We start from the raw sequence: 20,117 nt of genomic DNA, 5'->3' as shown, positions 1-20,117 counted from the left end.
GTGGCCACAGCACGTCATCTACAAAGCACACCCAAGCCAGCAGCTGAATATTAAGCCCACCCACCCTTACTCTACCCAGTGTTCGTGTTTAAAGCCTGTAGGAACACACAAGCCAGGCTAGAGCTTTTAACCCACAGCTACAAAGCAGGTTAGGAGAAACATCAAACCTGCCTGCTTTGATAAGGCCTCCACCCTTACCTTTACATCTGGAGGAGTTTCACCTACGAGCCCCAAATGAAAAGCTGCTTTAGAGCTTCACAAATATGCTGAGTTGATGCCAAAGACAGCAACTGCGATTTGCTCCTGCTCCCACTGGAGCTCATGGCCTGCCCTGCCACCCAACTCCAACGGGGGCAGGTCTGGACCACAGGGAAGTCCTCAGCAGACCCGGCTTCAGGCCTCTGTGCTGTAGCCACGCTAGAGTGCCCAGCAGCGGTGCATGCTAGGTCTTTGATAACCTGTCAACACTACAATGAGACATCCCAGAAGATCTTTCTCCAACCATGATGGAAATTTTTCTGTAGGTAGTTTGGCTCTGGCTACAGAAATGGACCTGTAAATGCTCTGCAACGCATCTACCAGGAATAAGCCTCAAGACTCTTCCAGGAATAGTGCAGGGAGAGGGAAGAGGAGATGCCAGGTTGAGCTGAAGAAGAGGCAGGTTTTCTCCAAGCTCTATTTTACTTTGTTTTCAAGCTGGGTAGTAAACAGCTCTGCCTAGACCTGCATCACCCTGTCTGCCCAAGTCTTCAGTTGAGACAGCTCCTCTGACTCCCAAGAGCCAGCACATCCTCAGGCCGCCCCACATTGAGGAAATACTGGGATGCACGAAGCCTTCCTCACCACATAAGGGAATCCCATTTTTCAAGCTGCTCTCCTGTCAGATCAGGGATGTGGTTGGCCCAGGGCAGGTTTTCGAGCCTCATTAACACTCTGCAATGAGGCCTGGCAGCAGCTGATTTGATTTAAGGTTCATTTCCAGGCTGTGATTTAAGAGAAGATTTGCTTAATGTTCTCTAACAGACTCTTCTGACTGGGAGCTTGAGTGCTGCCTAATGACAACCTTATTTATTGTAATGTCTTTGCAGCACAGAGTCTAGAGGAGCCAGGCAGAGGCACAGCAGCTGCCAGCAGGTGCTCAGCAGCAGGGGAAGCGTCCCTTGCTGCAAAGTGGTAACATGGGAGCACTCCTTTATCCAGAACAGCCAGATACTGCACCCCCTTTCTGCTTCAGAGGTCAGCAAGACAGAGCCCTCTCTGCTTGCCTAAGATAGACAGTGCTGCATCTCTACAAACATTTTTAAGTGGGATAAAAGAAACACTCCTCTTTCTCTCTACTGCAGTATGAGGGAAACACAGGAGTGTCTGCTCATCTCCGGACTCCCAAATGCTCTTCCCCATTTCCCACTTTTGCGCTTCTAATTCAAAGGCTGAGCCTGCTTTCCTCCTGGAAGGGAGGGGTCATCTGACATTGTAAGCTACCTTGAGTTTCTGAGCTGGTGGTACCTATTCCAAGGCCGAACACAGAGACAACCATCACACAAATGAAGACAGTAGGTCAAGCAAGGGTTTGTCATATTTTAATGACATTGATCTTTGGTGTTTCCCTCGTTAGCACTCACGCTCTCCCTGTCCTTCCTCCACAAGCCTGCTAGGGATAGAGAGTTACAAACAAAAAGGAAAATCACATTTGAGACTAAAAACAAAATATCAGAACCTTGATTTCTCCACTAGAAACTACATGTACAAGGTCAAGATTTCACATGCAACACCTTACATCACAGACCCATACCTCACACCCTGGCTTGGAGTTGAAAGACAGTTCCTGTCCCCTGCCAAGGAGGTGCAGCTCAGTCCTGGCACCATGAAACCAGTGGGATGGCTCATTTATGTTAATATTGGCACAGCTTAGAACATCCTTGTGTGAACTGCATTCTGACTAGAGACCAGTAGCGCCTGTCCCTCTACCCATCTATACAGCGGCTCTGCTTAAGTCCCTGCCAAGTACTAAACTAACTCTTTGAAAAGGAAAGATACCCACCTGTGAGCAGATCCTGAGCCATGCAGGTTTTTGCAAAGCCCAGATGTTCCCAGAAAAGACCACAGCACAGGCAGGACAGATCCCAGAATACCATGCTCTAAGGGGGAGCAAGTGCTGTGCTGCAATAGTGGAACTGTGGCCTGGAAGATTCCTCCACTCCAGCAAAGGAGCTGGAGCATCACACCCAGGCTTGCCTGGTAGGACTGTCTGTCTCCAGAAGGATGCTGCAGGCCCCCTTCCCTTTCTTCACTCTAATGATCATCCCCTAGGCATAAAAGGGCAGGAAAGAGCTTTACAATGGAAAGAAGCTTTACAAAGGTTGACACTGACCCAATTGCAGGGTTAAGGCTGAGCTCAGGGGATACCATGGGGCTTCAAAATCTGCATGATGTGCAGCCACTATCGCTCATATTCCTGTAACTCTTCAGCAGCAGTAACGTCAGAAGTTAAGTATGCTTTCTTCCCCATGGCTTCCCCTGCAGTTCTTATCCCTCCCCACTCACTCAGGACAGAGAAGGCCTCTGAATCACCAGCATCCTGTCAGAGCCACTCTTCCAGCTCCTGGCCAGCTGTGAGGTACAGGTCTCTGCTGAGCAGTACAAGGGTAGCACCAACACACAACTCATCTCTACCTGTTCCGCGACTCCCCACTGGTGCTGTCATTACTACAGAAGCTGGTACTGTCAGGAAGATGGTTATTATTAGTTAGGTCACTGTATTCAATTGGTCCCTCAGTGTCCATGGAGGACTGGGCCTGCTCTGGCAGGTCCAGATCACCAGTGCTTTGTCCTTCACTCCCACCAGGGGCTGTCCGTGGGCTCAGGCCATGCTCTGACAGCTGCATAGACTCAGAAAGGATCTGTCTCTCCAGCTCAGCAGCCAGGTGCTGTGAGGTGGACTGCTGTGCTGATGTGCCCTCAGCTCCAGTGGACTCTGCACCAGTCTGAGAGCTGCGGTGGATTCGGTGACTCACAATGATGTTGTTGCCAAAGCCGCCCATGGAAGCCATGGTGGTGCTCTGCTCCCGCTGGACCACAGCAGTCATGCCACCTTCTGCCATCAGCCTTTGGATCCTACTCAGTGCATCCTCCCCATTGGCTCCATATTCCGGACCTTCACCTGCAAGAGAAAACAGAAGCAACTTTCAAACTGCAATGCAAAGAGAAAGCATGCTGGGTAGTTGCATCCCAGTGCACATATGCTGGGATAGAAGATAGATTTTGATCCAGAGGGAGCCAAACATTTTATTTCCATAACTTCCAGTGAAGTGCCAAAGACACTGAACTCCTGACAAGAAAAATGTGGCCACTCCCACAGGTATCCCTCACAGACTTGATGTCCAGCCTTTGAAGAAGCAGCTCTTATCTAGTCATACAGGTGTGGAAAACAGAGGAGTCAAAGAGGCAGTATGTTTTCTCACAGCCGCAGAGACAGTCCAACCAGTCCCACAGGGTCAGGGATAAAAACCTCAGTCTGCACTGCAATTAATCTAACACTTCACCAAGGACTCCTGGGGCCTTTCCAAAGTCACTTATTTGAGAATACCCCAGGCAGATGATATGATGGCAATCTCCCCGACATCAGAGAGGACACAGGCAGCTGGCAAAGAGCGAACAGCAGCTACAGAACACAGTCTATGCTTCCACATCATCTATGATTGGGGAAAGATCAAGTGTGTAAGCTCCTGCTCCCCTTGACTGATATCTTTTGAGGAATGTGATAAACATCTCTTAAGATTTAGAGTGTTTGTCTGCTCCGCCTCTGAGCCTTCCCTTCATAGTCAGGCTGTACTTAGCTCTGAGGGAACGAGTCAGATGCCTTGGCTGTTGAAGATTACTTTTGAAGAACAAAATCTCACAGAATTAAATCCCCATGGCAGGAAGATCCAGCCCAGCCCTGTTTCCCAGCATCCTCCTTTTGCTACATACCCTGCTCAGACTGTTTGGCGACAACTATCTGTAATCATAAACTGCTAGAATCATTCCACAGTGGGATCCTGATGATTCTTATTAAAGAGATAAATCTCAACCCCAGCTCCATAAGCTACTGCAGTGCTGATTACAGCAGAAGAGAAAGCCATGAGCTCTCCTGGCACCAGGGAAAGGAACACAACTGTCCACAAGGCTAAATGTAGGCACGAGGTAAAACACAACAGAAAACGAAGTGCCACTCTGACTAGGAAGACAAAACTGCTTGGGGTTATGGGGTGGAGAATATGTGCCCAACATATGAGCTAGGGTATCCAGCATAGTCTACACCATGCCACTGTAGAGGTTGTTTTTTAAAAAAGCAAGATAGCTAAAGTTGTTAGCATGTTATGCAGTCAGTCAGCTATTCCCTTTTCTCATGGGCTGAGTGGTATTTGCATCAAACACCATCAGCTTCTTGCACAAGAGGGTACGGCTAATTTCATCTTCAATCAAGTCTGCTGACATATTGCTCTCCTGTAGAAATACTACAGACATTAAGGACAAATTTAATTGTCACAGGTTGAATAACTCCCTTCATGCTAAGAATGTAGTAAGCCTACTGTATTCACTGTACATATACCAATTACATGTGTCCCTGGTTAGAGTATCAGCGAGACCACAGAGATGCCAGTAACCACATTAGAATCTGGAGTAAAGCCTAGAGGAGTGAGCAAGAATACTCCCTGGGCAGAGTCTGACCCAGAACTCTAGCAGAGAAATCCTGTTTAGGATGTGGCTGAGGCATGAACTCGGATGTAGTTGAGGCATGTACTAGGCACCTGGCTAACCAGCATGAAGACCGAGAACAGAGGCACCTGTTAGACTGGAAACTTCAGCGTGAAAAACATGCATGCCAGAGGATATTGAATTAATCATAAGCAGAAGTAAGTGGAAGGTTTGAAAGCATGGTTTGGGATTCAGTCATTGCTTCCTTCTGAGGGCACAGTCACAAGCACTTCGTTACCAACCATCTGGCCAGGCCAGAAAGGAAGCTTGAGAAAGCCAAGATGTGCAACCTGTCTTAGAGACATGTCAGCCAGCACTTTTCACACAGGGTCTGAAACAGCAGGAACTGGGCTCTTGACAGATCACTTACTATAAACTAGCCCAACACAGGAGCATTGGAACAGTGAATCAGCAAGAATCCCCAGGCAATCCTCCTCAGCATTCAAATATGTGCTTCACCAGAGGAGTCCATGCAGGCAGCACACACAACAGCACTTCTTGCTCTTCCCTGACCCTTAATTACCATGTACTGTGGCTGGATTTCTAGTTGAGGCAGCTGCTCACTCAGAAAATGGGCAAGAGTTGACACCACAGCAGAAATCAGCAAGTCACATGCTTTCAAATCACAAGCACAGAAACACAGCAGTGCTGGAAATTCCAGAAAGCAAGCCCATCAAGGGCAGCCAAAAACCACCTCTTCTTCGGGGCTTTGTTCTCCCATTCTCCCCCTCAGATTTTGACAAAGACTTTGCCTGACTGGTTCAGAGCAGAGTTTCCTATGCAATTTGCCTTGAGTAGAGCTACAGCACAAATCCACATACAGCCCGTTTCTACTGCCTGGTGACTCCCACACACGTTCTTTCACCAGGCTGCCAATGCGGACTACATTAGTAGTCAGCGCAAATGAAATAAGCTATCTTCCATTTGGTGGAGGTTTAGAGTGAGAGCGTGCATACAGGCACTTACCCAAAACAGCAGCAATGCCATAAACTCCACATCTCAGACTGCTAGAAGTTTCAACTTGCTGCAGTGGCCAAACCCCATTCCCTGCACCACCAGCTGAACAAAACCAGGAAAGAGAGAGACCCCAGAGCATGAACCTCAGCTTGTGCAGGAGTAGGCCAATTAACAGCACATCTAATTCTCCGTACAAAGAAGGCAATTCCTCGTCTTTCATTTCATATTCAAAGTTACATTCTGATCTCCCAGGCTCCCTAAAATCCTCTATCTTCAGCTCTCATTCTTCTAAGGCTACCTTGTAGGGTCAGAAAAATGGAAAAACATCACAGTGCACTACAGACAAAAATCTAGAAAATTAAGCTAACGAGCTTCAGCTACAGTATGTGAAGTACATACATGTGTAAGCTAACACCTGACAAAATGTCCTCCACCTATGCTGTCCCTGTATCAGAATCCATCACAGAACAGGAAGCAATCTTAAGACAGTCTCCACCTTCTTTTGCACAAGGACAAGTTCTGTGTCTGACAGGACTGAAAAGCATCACTCGTGGTTCCGTTCCACAAAACAAGTACCAGTGTTTTGTCCACAACACTGTGTGCCTATGAACCTTTTCTACTCTAACTGAAGTGACCTTTCCAGAGGTCCAAAACTCCATCTATTGCAAACACAGACACAAAACATTACTCTTGAGAGCAATTGTTCCAAAGACCAGAGGAGTTCTGTCAACCCAGCTGACTGGCTCCAACATTTAATGAAATAGTCCCTAGCTAATGTAACTGTCTTTAGCAGTCCTCTGCCACGCTACTCCAACAAGACAAGAGTTTGACATGGAAGACTACAAAGACGAAACACCTGGCAAACTTTCAGTGGAGCTGGGCATAAGGCAGAAGCATTTCCACTCTAAAATGCAGTGGTCTCTGAAGCACTTACAGAGAGTACAAGTTGTTTATTTGCTGAGCACGGAGAGCACACACCTGATTAAAGAGCAAAGCCCACAGAAGAAAGGATGAGATCAGGTTTCTATGTGGCTGTGCGATATACTGACATTGGTCTTGATTTTTTTCCTATTTTCAGTTTTCCTTTTTCTAAAGCCAGTAGTAGTTACAAGCCACACTTGCAAACAAAGCTTCAAAATTAGAATGAAGAGTAAGCAATACAGAGATATCTAAGTCTTCGGAGAACATGGAAAAATAGCTCTGAGGTGTGAGCTGACCCACTAACTCAGATGCTCAAAGATAAAAATATCAGCATTTTTAAAATTAATTCACTCCTTGAATAAGAACAGGAAAGGGAGGGTCACAGCACAGCATAACCAGCTATGAATAATCACACCTCTTCACACCAGAAGAAATACTACCAGTTACTCTTCTCCCCAACCAAGCTCAGAAGCATGTACACACTTCCTTTCTGAGGCAGCTACTCCAAACAACTCCACAGAACTCAGAAAAAGACACAACTGCTTTGACTTGTAAATTTCTTAGCAATATCTCACCTAGGGAATTTGTATGAGTGAAATTTATTTTTGTAACAAGAGTTTAAAAGTAGTCCCCACGATTTAATTCCAAAAGAGCCAGGTACTTGGAGTAGTTCATACTGTAAAAGCTTCTGTAGTACATGCTTCTAGAAACTGATGCTATATTTCAGGTAGTGCTTTTCAGAGGGCTTTAAAGAGAAACCAAAATTTGCAGTTTTACAGGACGTATGACACATTTTACAGATGGATGGGCAGATGAAAGGCTAAGGGATCTATCCACGTTTCTGCTTGGAGAATGAGAGGCAGATCTGGAAGCTGATCCCTGGTGTCCTAGTTCCCATCTCCACACTAATTGCACAGAAGTCACATCACATCTGACAAAAACATTGCAAGAACATGTTCAGTGAATGTAAAACAACATGTTTCTTTCTAGTATTCATGAGGCTTAACTGGGGACAGGGCATTCCTGCCCATGCAACCCCCCAAGACACATTCCTAATGTCTCAGACTAAGTAAGTTTCACCACATGCAAACACACTGACTCTGCTTATAAGTGCTCCTTAGGCATCCTCAGGATGCTTTGCTTATAACAGAAAAGTTTCACTTGTATGTGCTGTCTTTTCATGACTAACAGTTTCAACAGACTGAATCCCACAAACCCAAGCCTTCATTTTACAACCCTTTTCCCTCTCAAAAGTATCTGCTGCAATCCGTGAAAGCAGTTAGATGGGATGGAAATTTGTATTGGCTGGTGAGAAAATCTTCAACTAAATAGGTTAAAAACTGTATATGGCATGATGGCAAATATGTTGTTACCTCAAAGACAGGCAAAGTAGCAATCCACTGACAGCAAGTCTTCCAATGGCTACAGTTTCAGTAGTTCACTTACACAATGAGCATTGAGCTAGCGATGTGAATTTTAAGCCCCAAAGACAAAGCGGATGATCAGAACTGCCTGTCAGTTATTTCCATCTAAGTGGGTTTTTTTTGAGCTTGGCTTATTTTTTTGTTTTTCTTTTAAATGACCAAATTACCTGAAAGACATATTAATATACTGTGGACAGCCAAGGGACAGCATGGACACACAATCAAAAAAGTGTCCTGAAGCTCTGCAAAGGTACCTTTCCCTTAGGCTGCAGCACCTTTTGCACAGTCACAGTGTCCCTGACAGTTTCTTCCACTTGTACCAGACTCGATTGATCCAGAAGCCTGAACAAGTGACAGCCACAGCCTGACTCAGGCTAGACTGGGATCTAAAGTTTAAAGCTTTGGCCATTAAATCGCATTAGGAATTTTTGTTAGTTTTTAAGGGACATTTAATTTGCCATTTGCATATATGTCCCTTCCCACCATGCCTGTCCATTTGCAAGGGAAAGCAGAGTAGAAACAGCTTGTTGGAATTTATAAGAGTGCCTCAAAGTTACAACTCCATCACAATTTCTACTATGTCACCTTAAAAGAAAGTAGGAGATAGCTGAAACAGTGTTTCAGGCTTTTCTTGGTACCTCTCCTAGTCATCTCTCAAATCTAACTTCCTTTGGTTTATGTGTGAACTCTGCTCCCAAGTCACAAATCGCTGAAAAACGGAAAGATACAGATATTAGACAGATTCACTTCTAATAAAGTCATCATATACTCCCTCCTCCAAAGGAAGCAGAAAGATAATCAGAACAGCAAAGTCCCCGCAGAGCTTTGCATGAGAAAAGGAAACTATTTATACCTGCATAGAGCTTAATTAGATTTCTGATGCAATTCTGCACACTTTTTTATTCTTGGTACAGCAAGCACATATCTGCAAGAAATGCCCTAAGCCAGAACCCTCTACAACAACAGGGCTGAAAGGACATAGGACAGAAACCTAGTCTTGGAGGTAGCACTAGCCTGCCTATTACTTCTGTTGTTGTTTCGGTTTTTTTGAAACTTTCAAGGATTTTGTTTGTTTTCTTTTAGTGTTTTTTTTTCACCCCTTATGACAAGGTAATAACTAAACCACTTTACATTACTCAGAATTACACCTGATTTATCCATTCAGCTGCGGATAATACTGCTAAGCCTTTACGTAGTGATTTACATTTTCAAAGTTCCAAAAGACTAATTAATCTTCACAGCCCCTGGTGTATTGTACTATGGGAAGATTTATTCCCATTCACTAGGTCATTAATAATTTGTCCTAGGTCACAGATCAGGTTAGTTGTAGCACATTCTTCCCTCCCAGCCCCTGACATTTAGATCCTGCTGTTAGGAAACACGGCTTCCTTTTCAACAGTCAAAGAATTATGGTAGACACAGTGGCCAAATTAACCATCAGAAAACCAGAACAGCATCTAACCTGGTCTGCCTGAACACACTGGACGAGCATCACAAGAGTTTATGATGCTGGAAATACCTTAATGCCACAAGCAATGCAACGGTGCTTCAGTATAATGCGAAGCACAAAGATTCTTTGATGAACCAGACCACTGATGGCACAAGTCTCTGGCTGACTGTTTGAGGTGGCAACAGCATCTGAAAATTTGCCTTTCTGTTTCAGGATAGGTCTTGTACTCTTCCTCTCTCATGGATTACAGAGGTTTTCTGGATCCTACACACTCCTGATAGTTAATCTCTTGACAGCTCCCTGCTTTGAGCTGCTCTTGCGTCTTTGCACAGGAATGTCCACTGAGGATGCAACTGGCATAAGAACTGATCAGCTACTAAGACCACTTGGCTCATCTTCATCATAGACATTCATACTCCTTTGTTCTAAAGATCCTTAAAGATCCTACTCCTAGTGGAATATGACAGCCGATTTTGCAGGAGATGCCACTTGCAAGGGGACATGCGATATGTCAAGGTCCAAGTCAGAAACCACACCAGATGTGGAACCCACCAATGTTCTTCCAAGCAAGAAAAGGAGACAACTACAAGCCTCCGATCTAGGCTTGTTATCTACACAACTTTTCTTCCGAACGCTACATATTTTGCTCCTCTGCAAACACACCCTGCCCAAAGCACTGGTAAAAGAAAACTCTTTCCCATCTCATTTATGGCCTAGTTAAAAATGGTGATTGAGATCTGAAAATTGAAAGGTTACTTAGAAAGAATGAGATAATGAAACTCAGACAACTGCAGAACAGCAGCAGAAAGAAAAAGTACTTCAGAGCCTCCATTGGTTTAAGAGAGCAGAGAACGACCCCCAGGCATGCAGCACCAGATAATCATGGCCTTGATGCAAGAAGGTCCCACACTGTTCTCAGTCTGCATACCACATTCAGTGAAACAACCAGCTCCCACAAGTTCAGCATTTGTGCAGACATCCTGCGTTCCAGCCTTATTCATACAACTGTACTAACCTTACAGAGAAGTTAATCCCAGCTCTGCCATAAGCAGATAGGAAACTCCACAAGTCAGGAATTTGCCACTTAACTTTGAACAGAGGAGCCAAGATCAGAGAAACACAAAGCATTATCACACACACTAGGATGCTACATAACAAACTGTGGAGGAATCACATACCAAGAAGTGTCTTTCAGAGTGGCAGAGCACAAGTAAGCATACAGGCACAAATTGGCAGGTCATGGACTGCTTCCCAAAGCCGAGTCGATTCATCATGAACCAACACTTATAAAATCATTTCCTTGATTTTCTCTGTCTTTTCCTATGTATATATTGCCCAACTCTTTCCTATTCAAGCCTTCAGTTGGATTCAAGCACAACACTGCAGTATAGAGACAATAAGCCTGCACAAAATCATCATGCTCTCAAAATACCAGTGATTTTATCATCATGTAGGAATTGTACACCAGCTACTTCTGGCTCTTTACATGTTGGTAAGTTTCCCTGGACTGGAGAACACTAGACAAATTTTTGAAAAGCTGACCTGGACTTTCATCCCAGCCTTCATTGATCAGACTAAACAGAATACTCATCCCCGCTTTGTGAGAAGTGATTTACAGTACTTTATTTTGTTTCCAGATGCTGAGCTTGTGAAACCCGCATACATTTTAGATGCAGAGGGTGAAGGACCAAGATAAGCTCTAACAGAGAGGAAGAAGGACAATTCTTAGCAGTTTGCAGCTTTACTGATGAATAGAGTCCACGAGATTTATAAGGAGTGATATCAGTACAGCTGATTCTACAAAGACGCAATGATCTGGAGAGAAGTTCATTTTTCCCCTTAAAAACACAACTTATCTAGTCACATAGACAGATACAATCTCCTGACTGTTTTGGCCTGGCTACAGGCAAATAAGGCAGGAGAAATCATTGCTGAAGAGATAACAGGAATCTCTAAATGCATTGATAGGATGTGGAACCCATACAGAAAGCCCTCGCTCATCCGGTAAACTGTCAGATAAATAATTTCTTGAGCTCCTACCTTCCCCAGTCCCTGCAGACGTGGATTCCTGCTCCTGTACCTCCCTCTCTGTCTGAGTCTCGGCGTTCTGCAGCTGAGGTGCCAAGGTCTGCGTACCCTGCGAAGTCACAGAGGTAGGAGGGTTTCGGGGTTGCAGGCCTATGGCATTCATCAGGCCCATGTCCCTGTCTGTCCTCCATGTGGCTCTGCTGGTTCTGAAAAAAGAGAAAAACAAATAAGACCAGGACTACTGGAAGCAATGTGCCCCAGAAATACTGAAGCATCCGCCTGAACCTCTTCCTGCTTCCACTCCAACCAGGCACCTGTTAGCCACTGTTAGCTGGCTGGTCTCTTGAGTTTTAAGCCAACAGAGACTTACAGTCCACTCACCCTTCCACAGAAGGAGCATGTCTAACAGGCACAGACAGACACCCCTGAAATATTGCTAAGCCTGCAGAACAAGTCCGTCTTGAGGTCACTAGTTGAGTAGGCAACATGACACGCAGCGCAGGACCATAAACACACATAAAACCTCCCTCCGCAAGCTGGCAGGGAAGTTTTAATTCCCAAGGACACAGTCTGTATCCTTTCCCTCCTCTGAACCTCCTAGTTTGTCAGCATCATACATGAATGCACTCCAGCATGCATTTCATCCTGTTCCAGACTGATGAGAAATTCTCTGTTCTCAAGAGAGAACAACAGGAACTGCCTCAAGGCTCATTAGCTTCTTCTCTGAATTGAATACTTGAAGTGCATGATGCTATAAGAGCTGAAACTTGACAATGCTTGGATGCTCTTTCCAAAACTGACCTCTGGCTGTAAGTGCTGGGAATGGTAAAAGAAAGATTTCCTCATTCATGACCTTATTTTCGTAAGGTTTTAAAACCTGTCACATTTTTCTTGCTCTCTTTAAGCATTCTTGAGTCAGTATTTCTGCCTTCAAGTTGCTCCTAAGACAGTCAAGCAAGACTGACACGTGCTGCTCACATGGCAGAATAAAGAATCTCTACTGCTTCTTTTCCACTCGCAATCAGTTCAAGGTTGTAGGACAGCACAGATATTTCCCTGTACACCAACTCATAACCTCCCTAGGACCCCGGAGCTCACAATTCAGAAACAAGACTGCCACCCTCTCATTTAGAATAACTAATGTGTGCATCACTGGACAGACTGGATGAAGCAGCCAATAGGGCCGTCAAGGGATTTAGCTTTATTTTTAGAGTTTAGTACTGAGAAACAACTGACCCACAAGCAGAAACCAAAAGAATGAAAATCAGTCACTAGTCACTTCTGCAGTTCTCCATGCTTTGCTAAGTACAACTGTGGTCCCCACAGCCACCTATGCAACCGGCATTCCTTGTCAAGGTACTCTGTGTATTTACCAGTGAATTTACACGAAACTCTGAAAACCCCCTTAGTTCAGTTATCCTCCAAACGCCATTTATTTTGCATGGTGTTTTTTAACGCATCAAGCCCCACATGTTCCTCCTGCAGCTTGCTCAAGAATGTTACTGAAGCCATGGATTACACATGTATTCCATTGTCACTAGCAGCACTTTTGGGCACTGAATGTCACTTACTGGAAACAGGCCAGGTGGCCCAACTACACAGTGTAAGAGGAGGTGAAAACTTCCATAATTATAGCTGCTACTGCTAAGGAAACAAAGAAGTGGTGGCATCAAATGTAAAAAAAGCAGCAGAAAGGGTCAGGCCTCTCTAACCCACACCCAAGAGACTCACCCAGGCCGCTCAGTGCTCCTGCTGCTGGAATGCACAGTGAAGACATTCTCATTCAGCTGGTCCCAGTGGTACTCAACTCCAGAGCTTAATGCCCTTGAAACACCAAAGAAGGAAAAAATATTAGCATGGCAGGACACTACTCTAGCCAGCACACATTATGTCCCCACAACATGAAGGATAATCTTAATTCCTGCCTCATAGGAACTGCAGATCTAGCTCAGTTTATGTTTCCATTAAAAGGGCTCATGACCACAAACAGCCTTGCAAACATGGAGCACTGTATTCCAGGTTGCTCTGGAATATTCCATTCATTTCAATTCAATATTAACACTGAGGCACAGCAACAGGAGCAGAGATTTTCAGGAAACGAAGACAGACAACTGTGTGTATAAAATCAGGTTACTCTAACTCTAAGTAACTAAAAGAGTTGGAATGAGAAGGCCAATTCTCTCTGTGCTGCCTGCAAGCACTTCCTGCACTAGGTAATGCTGAGTAAAACACTGCTCTTATTCGATATGTAGTTTCTTCACAAATGGTTCTCATTTTACTTTTGAGTAAATCTCTATACAACCCTCTCACTGACAGTAACTGTGGAGCAAGGGCAGAGGATATTGAAATAAGTTTCCACAAAAGAGTTCGTACTGGATCAACTACCTGTTTGTCTGAGAAGTTGAAAACTGGAATTTTACAGCTAATGCTACTAAGTTTACCAGAACAGCCCAACGCTCTGGCAACATTTCACAGTGCTTTTCCCAAAAAGACAGGCAAAGTTAGGGCCAGCTTATCACTTCACAGGAACGGGCAAGGTTAACATCACGTCATTACTGAAGACTACAGACAATGACAGAAACTAAACCACTATAACTCTAAATGTGTCTCTTACTATTTATTTCTAAGGCCTTAGACAATATGAGGGTAAGAGCAAATTCAGCTTACTCTGTGCCATACAGAAATGTCAGAGGGCAGGCACACACTGTGTAGTCCAAGGCAGTATGGAGATCTTCCATCTACTGCTGTGTCACACCTCCAGAAGCACTACATGCTGCAATGCCATAGGAAAGACTTTCTGTGCCATGTTTTGCCATGTCATACTGACACAGCAGCTCCCTGTGAGTTGGTCTTGGAATTTCAAAATGGTGACGTGTACCACCACGTGCCTGCTGGACCGCAGATTCGCCCCTGATGGTGCTAGGTGGGGAGTTAACAGTGATGTGCCGTGGTGACCATAAGACAAGTAAAAGTGGTGACCATAAGACAAGTAAAAAAGGAAAAAAAGAAAGTCCTGTGCAGACAGAAGAGAATTGCATTTGAAAAGCTGGGCTTGCATCATACCACAGGCAGTGTCAGAGCATGAACAAAGGGTAGTCTCACAATTAGAAGGAAGTAGTTGGTAACTGGTTATGTCTCACGCATAAACATGGTGTTTTACATATATACAAAACCTGTTGTCCCTGTAATGAGATGCTTCAGCAGAACTGGAAAGAAACCCAGCTTAGAGGATGATGCAGGTCAGACATGCTGAAATGGGAGAGCCATGTGTGCTCGGAGCCTCAGGCTAGGCTGCTAGGGTGACAGGACCCCAGGTCAGGACCAAGGGCAAAAGTTGGAGAAAATTAGGTCAACAAAGCCAAGCAGGGAGTCTACAGGAAGTTATCAGTCATCACCTTTTTTTCTTTTTTTTTTTTTGTGCTGAGCAAGCCCTGCACTGTATTATATCCCATGAAAACAGCTGCCAGGGAGGTGACGATTCACAAAGGCTTCACTTAACAGATGGTAACCTGTCACTAAAACCATGTCAGTCCCTCTGGCCCTCCATCCCTTGCCTATTATACTGAGGCTTAGATGTTACGCTCGCTGTCTGCAAAGTATCACACTCCCTAGGCAAGCAAGACATTGACCTTTTAGGCAAAATTTCCAGGAAAAGCCTAGTTTGCTTGGTATATGCAGCTGTTATCCCACATTGCTAAACGGACCCATGCTCTTTTATCCCTCCTTCTGCAGTTCTCCATGCTTTGCTAAGTACAACTGTGGACCCCACAGCCACCTATGCAACTGGCATTCCTTGTCAAGGTACTCTGTGTGCCCTACTTGTCTTTGCCAGCTCCCAGCTCTAGAAACCAGAAGACTGCACAGCTTTCCCAAGGCCAACATGAGTTGGCAATACTGTGTTTCGCCCAAACACCATGTTCTGGTACTACACAGCAAGCTCAGCTCCCGTGCACACACATATCTGAGTCTGATTCACCTCACTTCTACAAAAGTGTGATGGTACAAGGCTGACATGCAGTATGCCAGGTTGAAAACTCCCATCCCTGCTCCTACGTACTCTGCAGAGCCTCTATTACTGTATGCTCAGGTAGCTGGATAGAAAGCCCATTCTAACTCCATGCTGTCAATTTGCACCTTTCCCTGGACAGGGAAATCAATAAGCATTCCATTTAACACATGACTTTGCACATTGGTTTAAAATACTGCCATTTATCAAGTAAGTTTCACCACTAGGGTCCTATTAGCTACTCATTTACTGCCAGAGAATTGAGAATTTGGCTCTCTGATCCCAGAAGAAGGACCTGTAGCAGCTGGTGCCACTGCTCCCATTGCTGACTCTGGGAACACTGATGAATAGGCTTAAGCCAACGACACCATACTTAGCCACAATGGGAGTTCAACATCCTCACCACTGCTTTAACCTGTCATTTCAGTCTGGACTGCATGTGTCTCCCTGCGGAGCCAGAGAAGTGGCTCAGATTAAGTAGTTGGCAGTCCCTACCGCACCAGCAAGCATCCTCACACCTACCCTTCCACAGACTCTTCCCCCACCAAGGTCAGCTAACCAACTTAGCCTCTCCCAGTTCCATCTCTTGCGAAACATCCGAGGCATAAACCCCTCAGCATGATCTTTGTTTGTGCCTCTGCATAGATCTGCAACTCTCTGACCTGTGTCACATGTGCTTCTCAACAGCCCTAAGATCAATATTCAGCTTACTTCCAATTAGGTCTTTCAGCCTTTTGATGATCGTTAGAGGCTACAGAAGAAATATTTCAGACCGCATCAAGGAAGAGTGGAGAGAACAAATGTCTGAACTTAAAGGGAACTGGTTGGCCACTATCTTTTAGACAAATATCATAACTTACCTTCTTAATAAGCAATGATTTCAAAGAAATACTCTATCATATGGGATAAGTGCCAGTTTTAAGTCCATGCTTGCATTAGAAACTTGATCGCATAATTGTACCTTAAACCAAGTTAAGTACATAACAATATGTGTGTGACAACCACAATTACCTTGGTTTAAATGAGATTTTCAATTAAGCTTAAAGATTTGCACTTCTTTAAGAACACCTATTTAAAAGAGTGCAATCTCCATTTTCAGAAAGCCTAAAGGTTTTTTAACGCCCATTGCAAAATATTGCTTGAATTTCGTAAATTAACAAGCCTTTCACAGCATGTTTCCCAGGAGATTTGCAAATCATGGCCTGACTATTCATTTCACAGAAGCAGAGCTTACGCTGGAGAAATGAATATTTTTCAGGTAACATAAGCATTTAACTTCTGCTCCATCAAACTCTAGACATGGAAATGCTGAAAGTACTTTATATTTTCCAAGGCATAACGTAGAAGTTCTTTGTGGCATGAAGCATGTTCCCACTTGGATGTGGATGCAGCAAGGAGGACTTTTGTTGCTCAGGGCTTCAGGGTGAAAAACTGCAATTCTCCACACTGCATCAGTCATGGACAGTGAAGTCCACTTAGTTAAGTTCTTATTTTCTTCCTTTTTATGACTATCACTAAGCTCTTTAAGCCCTCCCTGGAAATTTCCATTAGCTTCATTAAATGCAGAGTTGCTCACCAACTAACTTTCCCAGCAGGGATCAGTTCCAAGATGGACTTCTCCTTCACGCCTGTGTCCACCTCACATTATTAATGAGCTTGGAGAGAAGGAAGGGCATAGATTTGCATGCCTTGCTGAAAGTCAAATAAGGATTCACAGTGGAGGAGTGTTAAGTACCAAGGGCCAATAACTTAGACAGCACAGCCTCTCCCTCTGCATGGAAGTATTACATACACACCTCAGGTGTGTCTCCCTGAAGAAACTAGGACCAAGCTCTAGGAATTAATGGTAAAATTATTCATATGTGACAAGAAAGCTGAAATATTATTTACTGCATTGGCTTAACCAGTTTTTGAAAGTAAAACAACAAAGTACAAGTCATCACAAAACAACTTAGACATCTGGGAAACCCTCCAACTTGCATATCCAAAATTAAGAGCTGAAGAGGAGAAGGTATTAGGGCAAAAGTTCCCCAACTCAACCTAACAATCCAGCTCAGCAAGCAAGATGGCAAGACGAAAAAAAAAAAATTGCAAGTAGGGTATGTATGTCCAGGAAGGCACAAATAACACTGACTGTCTCTTCACTTAAACCATCCCCAATACTGAAAAAGGTAGCAGCAACGAACAAATGCACCACTGTCCTCCTTCAAATCCTGCCACATGGAAAGATGCAACAGTAGCACACCTGCCTGCTACAGCTCTGAATTAAATTTTGACTAAGACATTGCCGTCTCCAATCCCATCTATAAATATCAGCACAACTCCAGTAGTAACACGAAGACTGTGGCAAGCCCAACATGGAGAAGACTGGATGCAAAGTGATGCCATGCAGCACACAGCTAAGTGAATAACTGTTTTTCATGCTTTCAAGGTTTGCTTTCTCCACAAATGAAATTACACCCAGTTTCTCAAATATGCTGTCCATTCAAGATCACTAAGAGCAAGCATATAAAACCAGGTTAGTTTACAAAGCATTTGAATTCACCAAGATGTGTTTACCTGCCCTTATGTAATCTTGTCATTCCTAAACCATTCACACTGTATCAAGGAGGTACAGTGAGCTACACAGAGCAAGGTGACACTATGCTAAGGAACAAGAATCCATTGTCCTTGTTTGGGAAGGAAGCAGCAGCACATCATATCTCATACAATGCAATGCTCAGCTGAATTCCAGATGCATCCTTACCAGCAGCTCATTATCTCTTTTGCGTGTGTGATGATCAGCACAGCAAGCCCATTCCTGGCTCCCATGATTAGCTAGGCAACGATATTGTCAGTACATGGCAAAGTTTGGCACTGCCAGCAGCTGCCTGGATAGGAAAACAATCATTTCTAACACTCGGCTTCATAAATATTTAGCTTTCTGCACAGGCACTGAATGACATGCAGAGAAATTCAAGTGAAAACTGGCTGCAGTGCAAACTGCATGGAACCTGCAAATGGGATTCCTGGAGTAGCTCTGCTGGGCAGTAACTCCCTTTGACCAGGGAAGAGACGGCTGCTTCACTGGCACTGGACTATTTCATAGCATGCTGGAGCACAGTTCACGTATTACTAGCCAGAGGAAGAGCATGAGATCGAGTGTAAGAGTAAGAACAAGATAAGTCATAATGAATGCAAGGTCTGCAGTGTACAATTAACAACCACACAGACTTCAAATGACATATGAAATTATCCTGTGCATCACATTCAGAGGATCAACGGAAAGGTCACGTCTTCTCCACATCCAGTAGTGAGTGCATTTTTACTCCCTATACTGATACTCCACTAATTTTCCAGAATCCTGCAAGCTTTGCCCTCCTGGAAACAAGCAACCACGCAGAAACTCATCTTGACACCTACTCGAATTGCCAAAAGTGCTGCAGAAACAGGACACTAAGCAGCTTGGTGCAGCTGGTAGCTGCGTGCCGGCTTCAGGGAGGATGCCAACTCAACTCAGAACACTACGCAAGATGACTGGCCTCGTTTATTTGATTGTGCAGTTCAGCCACCTAGGTTAAGTACTGGGATTTTTGAAGAGGGTCTGTTCAAACTCACACCATTTAAATGAAGTCAGCCTTATAAATCTGGAGGCACTAATAGCTAACACCACTTATCTCAACAGCGTGTACATGCACAAATTTGTTCTGTGCAGACAGAGTAGAAGGAGAGAATTTTGTATGAAGGTTTGGATGGTTGATTACCTTGGGACTGAAGAACTAATAATGCGATTGACAGTGCTACTCTTAAGGGACACAAAACCACTGACCAAAACTTGTGTTGAGACTAAGGACAAGAAAAGTCCCTCACATACAGCCTTCAGGCCAATTCTTCTACCAGAATGCCACAACCGTTTTTTAAATCAGCTTTGCTGAGAGCTTCTTCACATCACTCTCAGGGTGACGTAGGAAGTTGTAACTCGCGTCTGAGAGAACAGGGAAGGGGGGAACTCCTTTAGTCCTGAACATGATTCCTGTAATACTGATGTTGTAAACAAGACACCGGCTACTCTTATATGTAGAAGAGATATATCCCAATTTGGAGGAGGCATACCAAGACCATCATTAGAAGCAAAGTATTTGTAAGCAGATGTATAAAACACTCAAGCAAATTGGTCTCAGAGTGAAGATTTATTCCTACAATATTGGTAAGACTTTTGCATATGACATATTGCACTACAAGGTAGTTCTAGCACTATTTAAATATGCATGTTTACGTGAATAAGAACATACCATCCAGGCAAAAAAGCCTGGAATAAACAAGGCAGAAATAAACCAAATAAGAATTTCCTGAATTTTCACTGATTTTCTTCTCACTCAAAATCTTGCCAGTATTCCAAGATATCCTTCGCTTATGTGACTCTAACCATGCCAGTTAGCATGTAGGGACCCTCTGGAAGGTAAATAACGAATTCCAGAATGCAGAGTTACGTTCCTTAATTAAGAACAATTTAGCTTGGTATCTTAAACCAAGCTCTAAAGATGGATAAATTGTTTAAATTCCCCTAAAAACCTAAAGGCTTGTTCATAGCTTAAAGTGATTACAAAAAGTCTAT

At 44.2% G+C, this 20,117-nt stretch overlaps 1 protein-coding gene across 3 annotated transcripts in view; it reads right to left on the bottom strand.

Moving 5' to 3' along the window:
* Nucleotides 1-1,564: 1,564 nt before the first annotated feature.
* Nucleotides 1,565-20,117, bottom strand: part of AMBRA1 (autophagy and beclin 1 regulator 1) — a 139,306-nt gene continuing 120,753 nt past the window's right edge. For all 3 annotated transcript variants that reach the window (XM_069858031.1, XM_069858032.1, XM_069858033.1), the window contains 3 exons: nucleotides 13,249-13,341; nucleotides 11,530-11,723; nucleotides 1,565-3,160 (listed from right to left, as the gene is read on the bottom strand). In XM_069858031.1, coding sequence (XP_069714132.1) covers nucleotides 2,670-3,160; nucleotides 11,530-11,723; nucleotides 13,249-13,341 — 778 coding nt within the window. In that variant the 3' untranslated portion in view covers nucleotides 1,565-2,669. The remainder of the gene's footprint in view (nucleotides 3,161-11,529; nucleotides 11,724-13,248; nucleotides 13,342-20,117) is intronic.

Source organism: Phaenicophaeus curvirostris, chromosome 5 (genome assembly GCF_032191515.1).
Source record: "Phaenicophaeus curvirostris isolate KB17595 chromosome 5, BPBGC_Pcur_1.0, whole genome shotgun sequence".
Taxonomy (NCBI): domain Eukaryota; kingdom Metazoa; phylum Chordata; class Aves; order Cuculiformes; family Cuculidae; genus Phaenicophaeus; species Phaenicophaeus curvirostris.
The sequence above is the reverse complement of the archived record's forward strand: the minus strand, read 5'-3'. Positions and strand labels throughout refer to the sequence as shown.